We start from the raw sequence: 15,589 nt of genomic DNA, 5'->3' as shown, positions 1-15,589 counted from the left end.
AAATTACATTACGTTTCCGCTATGTATTTAAAAAAAAAAAAAAATTTAGACCATGTTTTATAATTGATTAATTAGTCCCAAACATAATTAAGAACTGGATTAGCGTCCGGGTCCCCACAATTTTTATATAATAACATGATATTATATATTAAATATATACACAATAAAAATAAATAAATAATAAAATAAATATTGTTACATTTTTTTTGTGCCTTGGAGCTTCGAAAAATATGGAGAACCGAACCTTCGAGTATCGTGCTGGTAACATGTTAAAAGTAAAAATGTACGATAAAAAGAAAAAACTCAAACTCACAAAATATATTAAATTACACATTTTGTAACATTTTGTATTTTCAATTGTGTTTTTTTCACAAACTGAGAGACTTATTTATGAAATTTCTTTGAAAACAATCCAAAAATAAATATATCAATACATACATCGTCATACCTCTTATTTTCATCCAACACTCTCTTATATCTAGAGGTGAGCATAGTTTGGTTAAAACCGAAATAACCGACCGGACCAAAAAATTCGGTTTTATCGGTTTTTCGGCCGATTACGGTTTCAAAATTAAAGAAATTCGGTTTTTCTGTTCGGTTTACGGTTTTGATCCTCAGAAAATCGAAATAACCGAACCGACCATATTATATTTAACTATAGGGTTTTTTTTTTTTGTATAATGAGCTAATAAATGAGCCTTAGTCATGTGACAAGTCCATTATAGATAATTGGAAGTTCAAATTGTTATTGAAGCTCATATTGTTAAATGTATTAAGATTTGAGATGCAAAATCTATGTGCATTTTGGAGTATGAGAATTAGAATTTAATGACTCTGTATCTTTTTATTGAATAGCTATTGTTTGAAATTGTATTTCAAATTGTTGTTGAAGCTTAGAATGTTAAGTCATAAGTGTATTGTAATCATATGTTCTACTCATCTATTATCATTGTTTCTTTTATATGTGTTGCATTCATCAAACATCAAGTGATGTACAATTTTATTTATTAACAAAATATTATATAACTGTATATAACCGACCATATAACCCAACTATATTACAAAAAAAATCGGACTGAATCCTAATAAAATGATTTGATTTTTGACCAGATATATTCAAAATTGAAAACCGAAAAATCGACCATTATAAAGAAAAACCGGACAATACCGATCGATCCCATTTATATCCAACAATCTCTTATTTGCAACAGTTCTAACATTTCTTTACAACTCTCCTTCCAACCAAGAAACCCCTTGTATTTTATCTTCGTTGGTTCGGCTTTTCGGAGCTTCCGAATTGCAGCATTTCCCATTTTGAAAAAAAATTGGTCTTCGGTTTTTTTCTCTGAATTTGGCCTTGATTCACGGTTTAGGGTTTTTTTTTTGAAGTGAAGCATGTATAGTGGATCGAGTGATGGCGAAGGTCACGATACGTCTGCGCCAAGGAAAATTCCGCCTGCTTCTTCGATGCTTTGGGTTCGAAACATTCGCAGATATATCGGATCTGGGGCGGGCCTCGGCTCCGAAGCTCTCATGGGTTTGTTTGTTCTTCCCATCAAACTCTAGTTGTACGAACTAGCAGCATTAATTAGGGAGTCATAGAATTTTAGTTGACTAAGCTGGAAATTTTCATATGTTTCTTAAGAGAAATTCTGTAGTGATGAGCACAATATATTTGTTCATTGTTGTGAATTTTAGTAAAATTGGACATTCTCCTTTTGGCAGAAGTTAAGTGTGGTTGAACTATAAGAAATGGAGACATGGGTGTGTTTTTAGATCAAATATGTTTGATTCTTGAAGTTGTATCTGGACCCTCTCAGTTTTGCTGACAACCGAAGGATCCATTGTGTGAGTTAAGTGGCAAGCATACAGTTTTTTTGCATTTCTTTGGGCTCAGTTTTGTGGTTGTTTGGATATGGTTTGCCTAAGTTATCAGATTATCGTTATACTGTGTAGCTGTAGACTAAAGTTTTTTATATGAAACCAAATGCTTATGAAGTACCCTTGTAAACTTAGAGCCTGCAATTTCTGTCTGTCAGAACTAGAAACGAAAAGGATTTTGCTAGAAATTTTTAAAGAGAAGCAACAAAAGAATGCTGAAGCTGGCACGATCCCAAGCTTCTACAAGAAGGTATTTCTTCGAAGTTTCATGGAATATGAGTTACTTGAAGAAACAAATTCAATATTTTGATATATAATCCCCCTAATTCTTTAAATGTTGTCCCGCCTGGTACATTGTGTTTATATGGTCTATTCTCTTTTTACTCATCATCCCACAATTGGGATTACATGTTTTAAGCAATGTTTTCCTGTCATTTTTCTGTATCTTTTAGGTTTTGCATATTGATTCTTTTGCATGCAAATATTCGGCACTAATCCTCAATCATGCATGTACCTTTGGGCATTTATAGTGGTTGGTTTCTTGTTCTTCTTATCGGGTTTTTCTTATTGATTCTTATGCATGCAAAAGTCTGCGCTAATCCTCTATCATGCATGTACCTTTGGGCATTGATGGTGGCTGGTTTTTTGTTCTTCGTATTGGGTTAATTGAGTTACTTTTCGTTAGCACTCATATTCCTGTTTCATTCAGAAACCAGAAGAAGGTTCCATCAGCCATAGGGTACAGAGGCTGGCAAAGTATCGGTTTCTGAAGGTATTTACTTTGACTTGAGAACTGTGCGTTCTGATATTAGAGCTTTCTATTCATAACATTGAGCATTAAAATTAATTTTTGATGTGTTTTTGTCAAGGAGATATATTTTTGTAAGCAGGAAGTTTGTCCTACAATATTTGGTCCGTCATGAATTTATATGATTCCTTTCTTGTCCTGAGCCTGATAAAGTTCCATTTCCTCTGTCAGAAACAATCTGATCTTCTGCTAAATGCTGATGATTTGGATGCTATGTGGGTTTGCTTAAGGGAAAATTGTGTCATAGATGATGCCACGGGTGCTGAAAAGGTGAGTTAATTTATAAATTTCATCTGAGTTATTATTTCTGCATTGTTTTTTTTTTATCCAATTTTTGGTCCTTTCTTCTACGTAAGAAATATTTGTTTTTGGTGGAACTTTTCCCACACGAGCACACCAACGCATTCTGAATTTATTTATTTTCTCAATAGATAGGCATAATCATCTTGCTATAGTTTATATTCCCACGTGGATCGCCTGCATGATTTTTTTTTTATCTTGTTAGGAAATATATAATAGTATGACAAACTTTTTGTTTGGTTCATTATAACATATTATTTTTTTCATCTGTCCGTTACCCAGGATTTTTCTACTCTTCTTTGTCTTTGGAATTGTTTTGTTTTAATCATTATATCTATTTAACTGAATATGATCATGCTGAAATACAATTTTTGTCATTGTTTAGATGAACTATGAAGACTTTTGCCACATTGCCTCTGTATGTACGGAACAAATAGGCCCTAAATGTCGACGTTTTTTCAGTCCTTCAAATTTCATGAAGTTTGAGAAAGATGAACTGGGAAGAATCGCCATCCTTCCTTTCTATCTTTATGTAATGCGTACGGTAAGTGCTGTTTCTCCTCTAAGACCAGCTTGGTGTGGATACTGCTTCCTCCCTTTATATCACATATTTGGATTTTATAGTTCCAACTGTTGGTATATACCCACCTGCAAAGCAAAACCACGGGTACTCAATTAACATTAAGAACTTTTCATACCGGCGGAGTATTCACGGGGTTACTGCAGAACATTTGTGTTCCCTTTGTAATGGAAAAAGAAAATTCAATGAGGATTTACTATTTTTCAACAAGAAGAAGAAAAAGGAATTATATATAAATGAAAAAAAAAGCTTTGTAATTTACTTTGGTTCCTTTCCAGGTTTCACTTACTCAAGCCAGAATCGATATGAGTGAGCTTGACGAGGATTCTGATGGCTTTCTCCAGCCTCATGTATGTTTACTATGCCTTTGAGCATTTTATTCAGCAAGATGGTCGTGTATTTATGTTCTAATTACAATAATTTGATTATCTTATATGTGCTTATTTCTTCACTTTTACAAAAATTAGGAAATGGAATCATATATTGGAGGTCTTATTCGTAATTTGGCACAACTGCGGGATATGCCGGGAGCTTTTGTGCAGATGTACTGTCGTATAGCTGCACACAAGTTTTTCTTCTTTTGTGATCCTCATAAACGAGGTTCACACTCGACTGCTTTTCCAGGTCAATTAATTTGGTTCTATCCGCATCTAACAGTGTTCGATGACTACAGGTAAGGCATGCATAAAGAAAGTCCTACTCAGTAATTGTCTCCAGGAATTGATGGAGCTTCACCAGGTAGATTGTTTGAATAATTAGTTGATGAAAATAAATTTTTCTTGTGATGTTTGTTCGATTAAGAATTTTTTCCTTTTTTATTCACCCTAGGAAAGCGAGGAAGAAGTTACTGATAATGAACAGGCAGAAAACTGGTTCTCTTTGACTTCTGCTCAACGCATATGTGGTTAGATTTTTTACTCTGGACATGTTTTACTTAATTATAATGACTTGTTCAGATTCATGATTTTGCTGTCTCTTTTCTCTGGGCTCATATTGATATCTGGAGTTGTATTTCATGGAACATCTTATTCTTTATCTGATCTTCTTCAAGTAGCTTTTGAGTGTAGTTGTAAGATTTGACTTAGTGGTGTAAGTGAGGGATAGGAAGAAATCGACTCAAAATTAAGTTTTTACCATTTCTACTCTGTGATTATCGTCTCTTATCATACTGGAGCATTTTTCATCTATTCGCGTTCATAGAATCAGGTCCTATCATCTTTGAAATAAAAATATGTAAACTGATAGATAGCTTATAGTTTACTTCTTTTTATTTTTAGTCGTGCATGAGCTTATAGACCCTATGGGTGATGTTTGCAGACATGTTCCTTGCTCTTGATAAAGACATGAACGGAACGTTGAGCAAACAGGAGCTACGGGATTATGCTGATGGGACATTGACAGATATTTTTATCGAGAGAGGTAGAAGCCAAATTGAGTTTCCTCTACCTCGTGTTTAAGTATGAAATTTAATTACAATTTGATCATGTTGTTCAACTCCAATTATTATTTCAACTGAAGGGAAAAAGTCATTCGACCATTATTTATATCTATGTAAAACCAGTTGGCTCACTAAAGGAGAATGTTGGTACATAACTTCCTACAAATTTCAATTTTAAAATATGACCTCATTTTTATTAGCATTGTCCATACATTAGACCATGTAGTTATAGTTTTGAAGCATTTATCGTACACATAGTACTTTACTGTTGTTTGCAAATGTGAAGGTTATGGATAAAAAAAGGTCAAATAAGTTTATAAAAAAATGTCCCCACTCAGATGTGTTTAATGCAACCTATTAATTTCCAGTTTGTCCTGTTCTAAATAGTGTTCGATGAGCATGTCCGGCGTGGAAAAAGTGGTGGTGGTAACGCTCGAGAGATGGATTTCGAGAGTTTTCTTGACTTTGTTCTGTCCCTAGAGAACAAAGATACTACCGAAGGATTAACGTATTTGTTTCGGTGTCTTGATCTTGGTGGTAGGGGATTTCTCACTACTGCTGACATACACACGCTGTTCAGGTAAATGCTAATGGTTATTCAATTTGAAATAGGATGTTTGTGGATTTTTTATATCTGCGTCACACTGAATTTTTTGGTTGAATATAATGCTAAGATCTTGAACTTCTTTTTAATTTATTCACCCGTGACCAAGCAAAATAGAAACAGGATGATTGGAAAAAAACAAGGGTCACATCAAGACCCCCCCCCCCCCCCCCCCCCCCCCCCCCCCCGGTTTTCCAATTGAATCATCCAACAAAAACTTCTGGAATTTTCTGCTCGAGTCTTTTGAGAAAAGACTATTTCTGGAAAACATTACAGATTTATTTATACTACCTTTGGATCAATTCCATAGTTACTGCAATCTTGTTTTTTTTTGGAAGTTTTGTGGTGCTTCTGTTATACATACAAGTATGCCACATTTTTTGAGGTACCCCCACAATGATCCGATGAACTGAGGTGTTCAAGGTCAACACAATAGGTGCGCCACAGTGCATAGGTGGAGGCAAATCCAAGATTTTGGATGAATGGGGATGATTCGATAATTTTGGTGGAGGAACTAATAATTTTAGAATAAATATAGATTAGTTTAATTTTTTTCTTCTGGCTGTTGGCTACTTACGCTGAATAACGCCCCATGCCATGTGTAAAATAGGGATGTGCATCAAAAATGGATCGAGGGAGGGAACTACGAGCTGTGTATCGAGGATGTTAGAGATGAAATATGGGATATGGTGAAGCCGTCAGATCCGTTGATGATAACATTGGACGATCTTTTGGCTTGCAAACAAGGTGGCACAGTAGCAAGCATGTTAATAGATGTCCGCGGCTTCTGGGCGCATGACAATAGAGAAAACCTTCTGCAAGAAGAGGAAGAGCCAGAAGAGGAACCACAAGGTTGAGTTCTTAGCAACTTTTAATATACGTGTACTAGAATTGTATTTTTCCGTTTGTTCTGTTTAATATGAAATCTTGTGTTGAGAATTTATCAGTTGGACATTATGTGTTGAGAATTGCTACTGATCTAAGGGGACGTGCGTGTGAGTGTTTTATGTGGTTTTTGAAATCATAGATTCATATTTTAGAAAAAACGAGAGATTTATACACCACGAAAGATATTTTAGGTGGGATAATCCGCCAAACCCAATTGCGGTCGGTGGGTTATGAAAATTAAAGGCACCAAATTTTGTTACATTTAACAAATTCAAGGACCATTTAGTGATTTTTTTACCAAAAAAATACCCTTCGATGTTCTATGATTGCCGTGAAATTGCGTTATGTCACCACATATGTCAAATTATATTACTTTAAAATAAGAACATTACGTACGTACATGTGTGTTAATTAACTTTTAATAATTCTAAGTTTCTTTTATAATATAGTAAACCAATATTTTCATTAAAAATTTAGTTTTTTTCTTGCATTACTATTACCATTATTTTCATAACATGATGATGTATTGTGGTCATAATACATGACTTTTCAAGGTCCAAAGAAATACAACTTAATAAAGACTCATTAATAATTTTGGGAAAATTGATAAAGATACTTTAAGCTTGCTTACCATATAACGTGGGGAGTGGGTCTCATGTGAGACCGTCTCGCGGATCCTAATCTGTGAGACGAGTCAACTCTATCCATTTTCACAATAAAAAGTAATAATCTTAGTATAAAAAATAATATTTTTTCATGGATGACCCAAATAAAAGATCTTTCTTACAAATACGACCCATAAAACCATCTCACACAAGTTTTTGCCTAACTTTGGATGCTACTTTTAGCAAAAGGTGCTTTTAATTAAAAGTCTTGTTGGTTAATGGTTAGTGAGTCAATCACGTGGGATTTCTACTTTAAATTTGTATTCTAAAAATTCAAGTTTTACATTTTGTATTTTATATCAAAAAATTAATCATAAAACTACAGTTTAAGAAATAATAAAATAACTTGATTAAATAGTTTCATTCCAAAAATGAGTCAACGATGACTACCTACATTTATTTATTATTACAGACAAGTACTCAAAAGAACTTCTCCATTAATTTTACTTTTTTTCTCCTACTTATTCATCTAATAAGGTCAAATTTTAAATGTTAATACAATTTTTTTTGTTAAACTGTTCGTTATAATAAAATTGAAATCAATATAGTGTTTAAAGAAGGTCGACATTATCAATTATAAAATTTATGGTTAGATCTTCATTGCTATTTAATGGCATAAAAAATCATATTAAATATATTATATTTAAATTAAATTCATCAGAGAAGAAAGGCTTTACATTAAAATATTTATAAATTAATACTCGATAAATTAATTATCTCTTTAAAATACATCTTTCCCTTGGTTTGACTTGGGTCAATGTATTAAATTAATAATTTTGATAAATTAACAATATAATAAATTTACGGAAGATCCTTGTATAAATCTATGGTCCGTCAATATCAAAAATTAATAATTTTATAAAACTACAAACATAAATATCACAATATAATAAAATATGATTATCTTGTTGTTTATTTTTTTAATAAAAAATTAATTTTATTTTTTTTTTGTTTGTACGCTAATTTTATTTGATTATTTAATATAATAAAATTAGTTAATTATTAAAAACAATATATATCGCTTAATAATAATATATAAAATAATTAATAAAGTTGAAAGTGTGAGAATGATCGCAATATAAAAATGTAAAATAGTAATATAAGAAGGGTTATTCTCGGTAATTCACAAATAGCTAGTTTGGCCTAGGGGTGTTCATCGGTCGGTTCGATTCGGTTTTCGATTTTTTATTTCGGTTTTTTCGGTTTTCGGTTTTAGAAATATATAATCTAATATCCGAACCATTTTTCTTCGATTCGGTTCGGTTTTCTACCAAAACGGTTCGGTTATTTTGGCCGGTTATTTTGATTTTGATATAATTATTTAAATTAATAATATAAATATATTTTAAAATATAATATGTTAACTTTCTACATGTTTTCTTAGTAAAATATTTAAATATAAGATTTAAATTAATTAAACAAACGACAATCAATTAAAAATTATTCAAAATAGTTTTTCATTCACTAAATATCATATCAAAATATATAATATAAATAAAAATATTAAAAAAAATTAATTTAATGAAATTTCGGTTTTTTCGGTTTTGACATATATAATCCGAAACCGAACCAAATAAATTTCGGTTTTAATATTTATATCCGAATTACAAAATTCAGCTTTCGGTTCGGTTTGATGTTCGGTTTTTTCGATTTGGATTTTTAGTTTTTTCGGTTTTATCCGAAATTTGAACACCCCTAATTTGCCCAACCAAACTTTATACATGCTCGCAAATCACAGTGAGTTGTACTTTTGCTATGATTATTTATATGCTAGAAGAGGAATGAAGAATGGAGATAAGTTCTGATTTCTGCGAGATGGTAAGTCGTCCATCCGATCCTGATTCCTTACACTTGGGAGGAAATTATTAGTGTTTGTAGGAGGTATGTGCCGTTATTCCTTAACTTGATACTTGAAACATAGATGCACAAATTTGATTCTGTTTTAACTAGTTTTCTATTATCAGAAAGTTTCACATTTGTATTTGTCCCATGACGATATCTTTTAGTGGTGACAAATTTTGTTCTAGTAAAAATAATTAATTCGAAAGCGATTCTTTTTCTTGGGGATTTGTGAGTTAATGTGTGATGATACTTTGTGCATTTACATCATGCAAATGAGTAAATCTGGTGAAATTGATTGAGTTGCATAAAAATAAAAGAAACTGAGTTTGTTGGTTATCTTGTGGTGGATTCATGCATGTGTATGTTTTTGTCATGTTACATTAAAGATATTTTTACTTGTGTTCATCTTGTTATGTTATTTGAACCTTTATTTGGTTAATTTTTGTTCTTGATGGTAAAGAACTAGGTATTTTCAAAATATTTATCATTGTTGATACAAAAATTCTCATGTTTTGATGCTTACAAATAATTAAAGCAAAACTGATTTTAGCTAAACTGGTTTACACTCGAACCCTAAACCGAAATATCTCTTATCAGTTTTCCCCGTTCAGTTTCAAGGAAATCAGTTTACCCCATAATTAGTTTACACCAAAAGACAAAACTGAAAATTGAATAAACTGTTCGTACAAAACTTATCGCAACAGTGTATGATTGTCAGAGAATGTCGACAAGACAAAAAACAAGCCAACAGATAATTTTTTTTTGGAATGAATCTTTTTTTGAGACGTCTATTTATAAGAGGAGGACATCTACAAATAAATAATTATATTTGATCATTAAGTGTTAGGAAATAATAATATTATAATTCATTGCATTTGAATGGCAGTCTATATACGGTTTATTATCAGTTGAGGTGTACTAGAAGTTTCAGATTAAGATTGTTTAAGTCTAAAATGAACTGTGATTTTGCAAATTACTTGTACTATCTAAAGTCTTTTAATTTGAGCCTTTCATAAGGAAGAAGGGGTGAAGTAGGAGCTTGAGTCTCTGAACATCCAGAAATATACTTGCGTATTTTCCAATTTCATTTTACCTTTCAGTGTATTTAGTCAAGCCATTGTTGTGATTTGAATAAATCTATCAGTTTGACTTTTTTTCGCATTTATTTGTTAGTCAATTGACATTGACATTCGAGAATATATAATTTAGTTGTTAACCTGGCTAAATTAACCGAACTCAATTTTAATAAACAGACGGCTAAACAAAAATACAAAATACCCCAACTTTTTGTGTTCCTGCCGAAACTAAGCAGACTCTTAAATAATTTTGTGGCTTCAAATTCTCTCTCCCAGAGCGAAGATTTCGATCGCATCCTCTCGAGGCATGTTCATCTCCCTGTAAGAGCTTTAAATTTGATTTTTTATGATCTACGCTTAATTCGGTGCCCTAATTGCTTGCATTATCGACAATTACGTGCTGTTTGCTGCAATTTGTTTATTGTTTCCTGCTGGTATTATGTAAAAGTCTGCAGCTTGGATGTTTATGATTTCTCTGTTCTCGATGTTTGTGTAAACTTTGATTTTCAGCTAGCGATCTTCGTCTACTGTGCGTAATTCGTCGAGATTTAACTGACGTGAAGCAGTGACGTCTGTTGTTCCTTTCCTCTTTTTCCTCCAAGTTTTCCTGATTAGCAGGTCTCGATGCTTTATAATTTTAGGCTAACTGCTGAATATTACATTAAAGTATTTTATAATAAATATTTATAAATAAATTGAATATCTTTGTTATCAAATAAGAAAAATAATTGAATTAGTGTACATGTTGTGAAATTTCAAATTTAAACTATGCCACTCTTCTAAGTTTTATTATTGATTTTATAATTTATTTTATGCGTAGTATATAATTTACTACAATATCAAATTAATATAAGTAAGTAGATTAATTATTTAATAAATTAAATTAGTTATTCAAATTAATCACTTAATTTATTTATTGACTTAAATTCAAATTTAATATCTAAATATATTAATAAACACTTATAAAGATATTTGATAGGATAAATTAATTGTTGTAAATAAAGTAGCAGGATGGTTGAGTTATGTATTCTCTAATTAGTGTCTATTGATGATAACACCAGCATTTGGGAGACTATGCGACCATCGATTCTTTGCCATTACAAATGGATATATCTTTCTCTATCACTCATCAACTAAGTGACAATGTAGTTATTAGAAAAACGAAGTCGTCTCCATTGATGAAAAAGAGTGCAGAGCTAAAGCTCCGAACTAAAGAATACAGATGAGGGAAAAAATGACGCACCAACTAACTTTGACCAACTGACGTCAACTATTTATACAAGAGTCAAGCTATTTATACAAGATGTGAGTGAATGTTGTGCTGACTAGGCAACCCCTAGTTCTAACACTCCCCCTCAAGATGTGAGTGAATGTTGTGCACTCCCATCTTGACTAGAAGATTCTTAAAACGCGTGCAAAACAACGCCTTTGTGAATAAATCTGCTAGTTGTAATTCTGAAGAGACATGCATCAAATTGATGACTCTTGCCTGCACTTGTTCACGCACAATGTGACAATCAATTTCAATGTGTTTAGTTCGTTCGTGAAACACTGGATTGGAGCCAATGTGTATAGCAGCTTGGCTATCACAAAACAACACTGATGGTTCATCATCTTCAACTCTCAAATCTTTAAGCAATGTTCTGATCCACATAACTTCACACAAGTTGCTGCTGCCATAGACTTGTACTCAGCTTCAGCAGAAGATCTCGAGACTGTTTGCTGCTTCTTTGATCGCCAAGACACCATAGACTCATCAAGGAATACACAAAAACCTGTGACTGACCTTCGTGTGTCTAGACACGAACCCCAATATGCGTACGAAAAGAATTTAAGTTTCAAATCAGAAGCATTTTTGTAGATCAAGCCTTGTCTAATCGTTCCCTTTATATATCTCAAAACATTCAATGCTGCTTCCATATGAGAAGTGTGCGGTTTATAAACATACTGACTCAGCTTGTTGACAACATTAGTCAAGTCAGGGCGGGTAATTGTGAGATATATCAAACGTCCAATCAATCTTCTATATGCAGTGGGATTAGAGATCAACTCCCCATCATCAAGAGAAAGTTTGGTGTTTGCATCCATAGGCGTGGACCTCGGTTTGCAACCAAGAAGGCCAGCTTCTATGAGTAGTTTTAAAGCATAGTTTCATTGACAAATCAAAATACCATATTGTGATCTAGCCACCTCTATGCCCAAGAAATACTTTAACTCTCCCAAGTCCTTCAACCAAAATTTGCTGTCAACATATATTTTTAACTCACTAGCCTCTTTCTCACAATTGGTGGCAATAGCAATGTCATCAACGTAAACTAATAGAGCAACGAAAGCACTTTCTCTTGTCCGTAGAAATAAGGAGTTATCAGCATGAGATTGTGAGAAGCCTATGTCTAACAATGCAGCAGAAAACTTAGCAAACCACTGGCGAGAATGCAAGCTGCATACAACAACCGATATTCTTACTGTGTTACTCTGGAAGTTAAAGAATTGGCACTTAATGGGATAAATCTTGAAGAAAATACTAGAAATATTGTGTAATACACTCCTGCGAGATGCCGATTATGTTGGATTCTGTTGCTAATGTATTGCAATTTTTTTTAATTTTTTATTTTTGTAATCTTTTAATAGCTTAAGAAATAGATGGAATTGGGGGGATAATGGGAGGACCTAGTTTGGATTTGATGTATCAAGCTTTTGTATTTTATTTGAAGTTGGAGTTTTTGAAACAGTTCAAATAAAATAAACTCTTAACATTTAATTTTGTTAAGTTGTAAGAAAGTTTATGAAGTTTCGGGGCTGCTTTACAGGTTGTCACAGTGTTTTGCAATTTGTGTCGTGAAATAATCCATGGGCCAAGATAGAGAAGAAATAGAAGAGGAAGAAGAGTATGTACTGCTTGACTTGGATAGCGTTTCAGCCGACATTGATATTCCACAGGATGCCCCATATGTTCTTTCTGTACGATCGCTACCTTCCAATCAGTTGTGTTTAATTCATATGTTCTGTTCTGCTAGTTTAGTGCTTGAAGTTTTATGCGGCAGCCTATTCAAACTTGTTCTTTGCTTAATGAAATCTAAACTAGAATTGTAATATTTTGGGCAAACACTCAATCTTTCGTTTAGCAGTTCCGGAACCAATAAAAGAAATTGATAACGGAAAAAGGTGAATACAATTTTGAACTTGGTGTCTTCATTGCTTCACTCACTATTTTGTGTACCTCCTTTTTTTCAAAGGCGCTGTTGGGTGATCCTGGGAAGTGCGATGATTCATGGAAATTGGATTTGGGAGTATTTCTGTAGAATATTGATTCTTAAGACCTAATTGTTGTTATCAACCATGCAAAATATAAAACGTTTGGAGAAAAAATTTCTCATATGTTTTGTTAAGGCTTTTGTTATTGTTTTTTTTAATCCGACCTTGTGTTATGGGCATCTAATTCATGAATAATAGCATGATTAACGCACTTACTGTCTTTCTTTATTTATTTCGTTTTTCTTTCTTAATTTCATACTATTCATAATTTTATTGTTGAACAAATAATGCAGGGTCTGGATACGCTCAATCCTATTCTGATTATCGATAACAAAATTAAGTTGGTAAGTGAGACTTTAAAAAAATGTATATTGCATTAGTGGGCTTCAAAATAAAGTGCCTCTTTCTCGTTTAATTTTTTTTCTTTTAATGAGTGAGTTTTAGTGTTGATTTCGTTCTGCTTATTTTGTTAGGAAAAAATTGTGAAAGGTAACTAATTCTAAAAACTTACCTTCAAAGGACAAGCATTCTTGATGAATTGCCATTTCAGAAATATATCTTAATGAGCTAACTTTTGTATGTTTTTAATTTTCTGCAACTGTTTTTAAAAGTCTGTTTGACTTTGACAGAATGATCTTTGTTAAGAGGTTATGTTATGTAAGATGTAAGCATTCTGGAACCTGTGGCTACCTTTTACCATGATTTGAGCTGGAAGGTTTCTATCTTAGTTGCCCGTTCATATACGATATACTGGTGGTATTTGATGATTACTTTAGTGGACGATGCTCTCTTTTTTGTCAATCCACTTACTGAGATATGTCTCTTTGATTCAGATTTATACAATTTACCAGGCTGAAGCAAGCTGCTTTGAATCGAGCTATAAAACATAACGGGGGCATGCACATTATTTAAAATTATCTTGAACCTAACCACAATTAGACTAATTGAATTTTACATCTGCTTCTTAAACTTAATTCATTTTTGTTTGAGTGCCACCAGATTGGAGAATATGAAGAAACAATAGGGACCTGCATCATCTTCGATGAAAGTGGTGAGTCACATTTACAATTCTTTGAGTTTTGATTGGTTCATGTAATTGAGCAGTTGCCTTTCGTATCATATCTGATGTTAGTCTTAAAGACTCATAAGTTGGGTAGTGAAACTTTATCATTTACTTTGCCATAAGCATTTTGTTTATGCAGAAGTGGCACATATTGCTCATGAACAGACGGGGCCATCTGAAACAAACCTTTTGTCCAGCAGATGCTTAATGGACCCCAAGCAAAACCCAGCTAAGCAAGTCAATCCATTGGCAAGTCTTCATAAGGTTCTCAAGTTCAGATTATTTTTGGATGCTGACGATGAAAATGGAGAAGACGTGGACATCCAAACTTGAGAGACTAAGTGGGGTGTATTCAATCCAGAGTTTTGATGACTTTTTCAAATGATAGACTTTTATGGATTTGATAGAGCCGCCGTACATGCTATTTGTTGAATTCCGATGACTAATACAGCTTACGGATTTGCAGAAGCTATTGCTAGATTGTGTTTCTTGATTTCAGTGGCTCAAGGGAGCATGTGAAGTTTGTAGTCAGGCAGATGCACGACGATCTCTAGATACACAAACGCGTGCATGATATTTAATATCTATCTTAGTGGGATTGTCAGTCTACTGTATAGCTTGAACTCCGTATCTCGAATCCTAGCTGTTTTTGTCTAATAATTTAACTTTGGATGCGCGGAACTTTGTGTTGTGGCCTTACACGCGAACACTGCAGTGGATCGTGCGGCCTAATATTCAGTGGATGGTTGGTTCTTCATAACTTGTCATGTACTGATACTTCCATTATGCTTTTCTAAAATTTCATTTTCTTATTATTAATTCGTCTGTTAATTTTTAAAATTTATATAAATGAACGTCGACCTATGCTTCAAAAAATTAAATTTACAATTCTGTTTTGGAGGTGCTAATCGGGTAAATTTATGTTATATCATTTGAGCTTCTTATATTTTAGAAATTGATATATATAACGATGAATCAATAGTTAATAGTTTATCACATTATATGTAAAGGTGGCATGCGATTTTATTCCCTAACTCAACTACGTGTGCTGTATTCTAGTCTACAACCAAAAATGAAAGACAAAATATTTTAACATAATTTTTTAAGCATATATATTTAATTTTAATTTGAATCAATTTAATCAAAATCACTAAATGATTTGTCAAAAAAATTAAAATTAAAAGTTTTA

At 32.8% G+C, this 15,589-nt stretch overlaps 3 protein-coding genes across 10 annotated transcripts; 2 read left to right on the top strand and 1 right to left on the bottom strand.

The window, feature by feature from the left end:
- The first annotated feature begins 1,202 nt into the window (after nucleotides 1–1,202).
- On the top strand, nucleotides 1,203–6,615 carry LOC140827917 (probable serine/threonine-protein phosphatase 2A regulatory subunit B'' subunit TON2). The gene is made up of 12 exons (XM_073190870.1): nucleotides 1,203–1,537; nucleotides 2,040–2,131; nucleotides 2,591–2,653; nucleotides 2,861–2,959; nucleotides 3,375–3,533; nucleotides 3,848–3,919; nucleotides 4,037–4,169; nucleotides 4,243–4,307; nucleotides 4,398–4,473; nucleotides 4,887–4,988; nucleotides 5,395–5,587; nucleotides 6,222–6,615. Exons 1-12 carry the CDS (start codon nucleotides 1,396–1,398, stop codon nucleotides 6,466–6,468), a joined length of 1,443 nt encoding a protein of 480 aa, XP_073046971.1. The 5' UTR covers nucleotides 1,203–1,395; the 3' UTR covers nucleotides 6,469–6,615.
- Nucleotides 6,616–8,886: 2,271 nt separating this feature from the next.
- LOC140827916 (uncharacterized) lies at nucleotides 8,887–15,215 on the top strand. 8 transcript variants are annotated; one of them, XM_073190866.1, is made up of 6 exons: nucleotides 8,887–9,045; nucleotides 11,619–11,900; nucleotides 12,893–13,043; nucleotides 13,631–13,681; nucleotides 14,328–14,388; nucleotides 14,540–15,215. In XM_073190866.1, exons 3-6 carry the CDS (start codon nucleotides 12,933–12,935, stop codon nucleotides 14,731–14,733), a joined length of 417 nt encoding a protein of 138 aa, XP_073046967.1. In that variant the 5' UTR covers nucleotides 8,887–9,045; nucleotides 11,619–11,900; nucleotides 12,893–12,932; the 3' UTR covers nucleotides 14,734–15,215. The 8 variants fall into 8 exon arrangements, with proteins under 8 accessions (XP_073046967.1, XP_073046969.1, XP_073046968.1 ...); XM_073190864.1 differs by lacking the exon at nucleotides 8,887–9,045 and adding an exon at nucleotides 10,244–10,403; XM_073190865.1 differs by lacking the exon at nucleotides 8,887–9,045 and adding an exon at nucleotides 10,253–10,387.
- Nucleotides 11,706–12,170, bottom strand: LOC140827475 (uncharacterized mitochondrial protein AtMg00240-like). The gene has a single exon (XM_073190150.1). The coding sequence runs from the start codon at nucleotides 12,168–12,170 to the stop codon at nucleotides 11,706–11,708; it is 465 nt and encodes a 154-aa protein (XP_073046251.1).
- Nucleotides 15,216–15,589: the final 374 nt, after the last annotated feature.

The sequence above is a fragment of the Primulina eburnea genome, chromosome 3 (genome assembly GCF_022965805.1).
Source record: "Primulina eburnea isolate SZY01 chromosome 3, ASM2296580v1, whole genome shotgun sequence".
Classification (NCBI taxonomy): domain Eukaryota; kingdom Viridiplantae; phylum Streptophyta; class Magnoliopsida; order Lamiales; family Gesneriaceae; genus Primulina; species Primulina eburnea.
This window is presented reverse-complemented; position numbering and strand designations above follow the sequence as displayed.

Bases quoted from the DNA above. Each gene is read 5' to 3' on its own strand.
- LOC140827917 (XM_073190870.1), top strand. From the start codon at position 1,396: ATGTATAGTGGATCGAGTGATGGCGAAGGTCACGATACGTCTGCGCCA. The intron at 1,538-2,039 runs GTTTGTTTGTTC...TCTGTCTGTCAG, and splicing joins CGGCTCCGAAGCTCTCATGG to AACTAGAAACGAAAAGGATT. The intron at 3,920-4,036 runs GTATGTTTACTA...TACAAAAATTAG, and splicing joins ATGGCTTTCTCCAGCCTCAT to GAAATGGAATCATATATTGG.
- LOC140827475 (XM_073190150.1), bottom strand. From the start codon at position 12,170: ATGGATGCAAACACCAAACTTTCTCTTGATGATGGGGAGTTGATCTCT.
- LOC140827916 (XM_073190868.1), top strand. From the start codon at position 12,933: ATGGGCCAAGATAGAGAAGAAATAGAAGAGGAAGAAGAGTATGTACTG. The intron at 13,682-14,327 runs GTAAGTGAGACT...TTTTTGTTTGAG, and splicing joins TCGATAACAAAATTAAGTTG to TGCCACCAGATTGGAGAATA. The intron at 14,389-14,539 runs GTGAGTCACATT...TTGTTTATGCAG, and splicing joins CATCATCTTCGATGAAAGTG to AAGTGGCACATATTGCTCAT.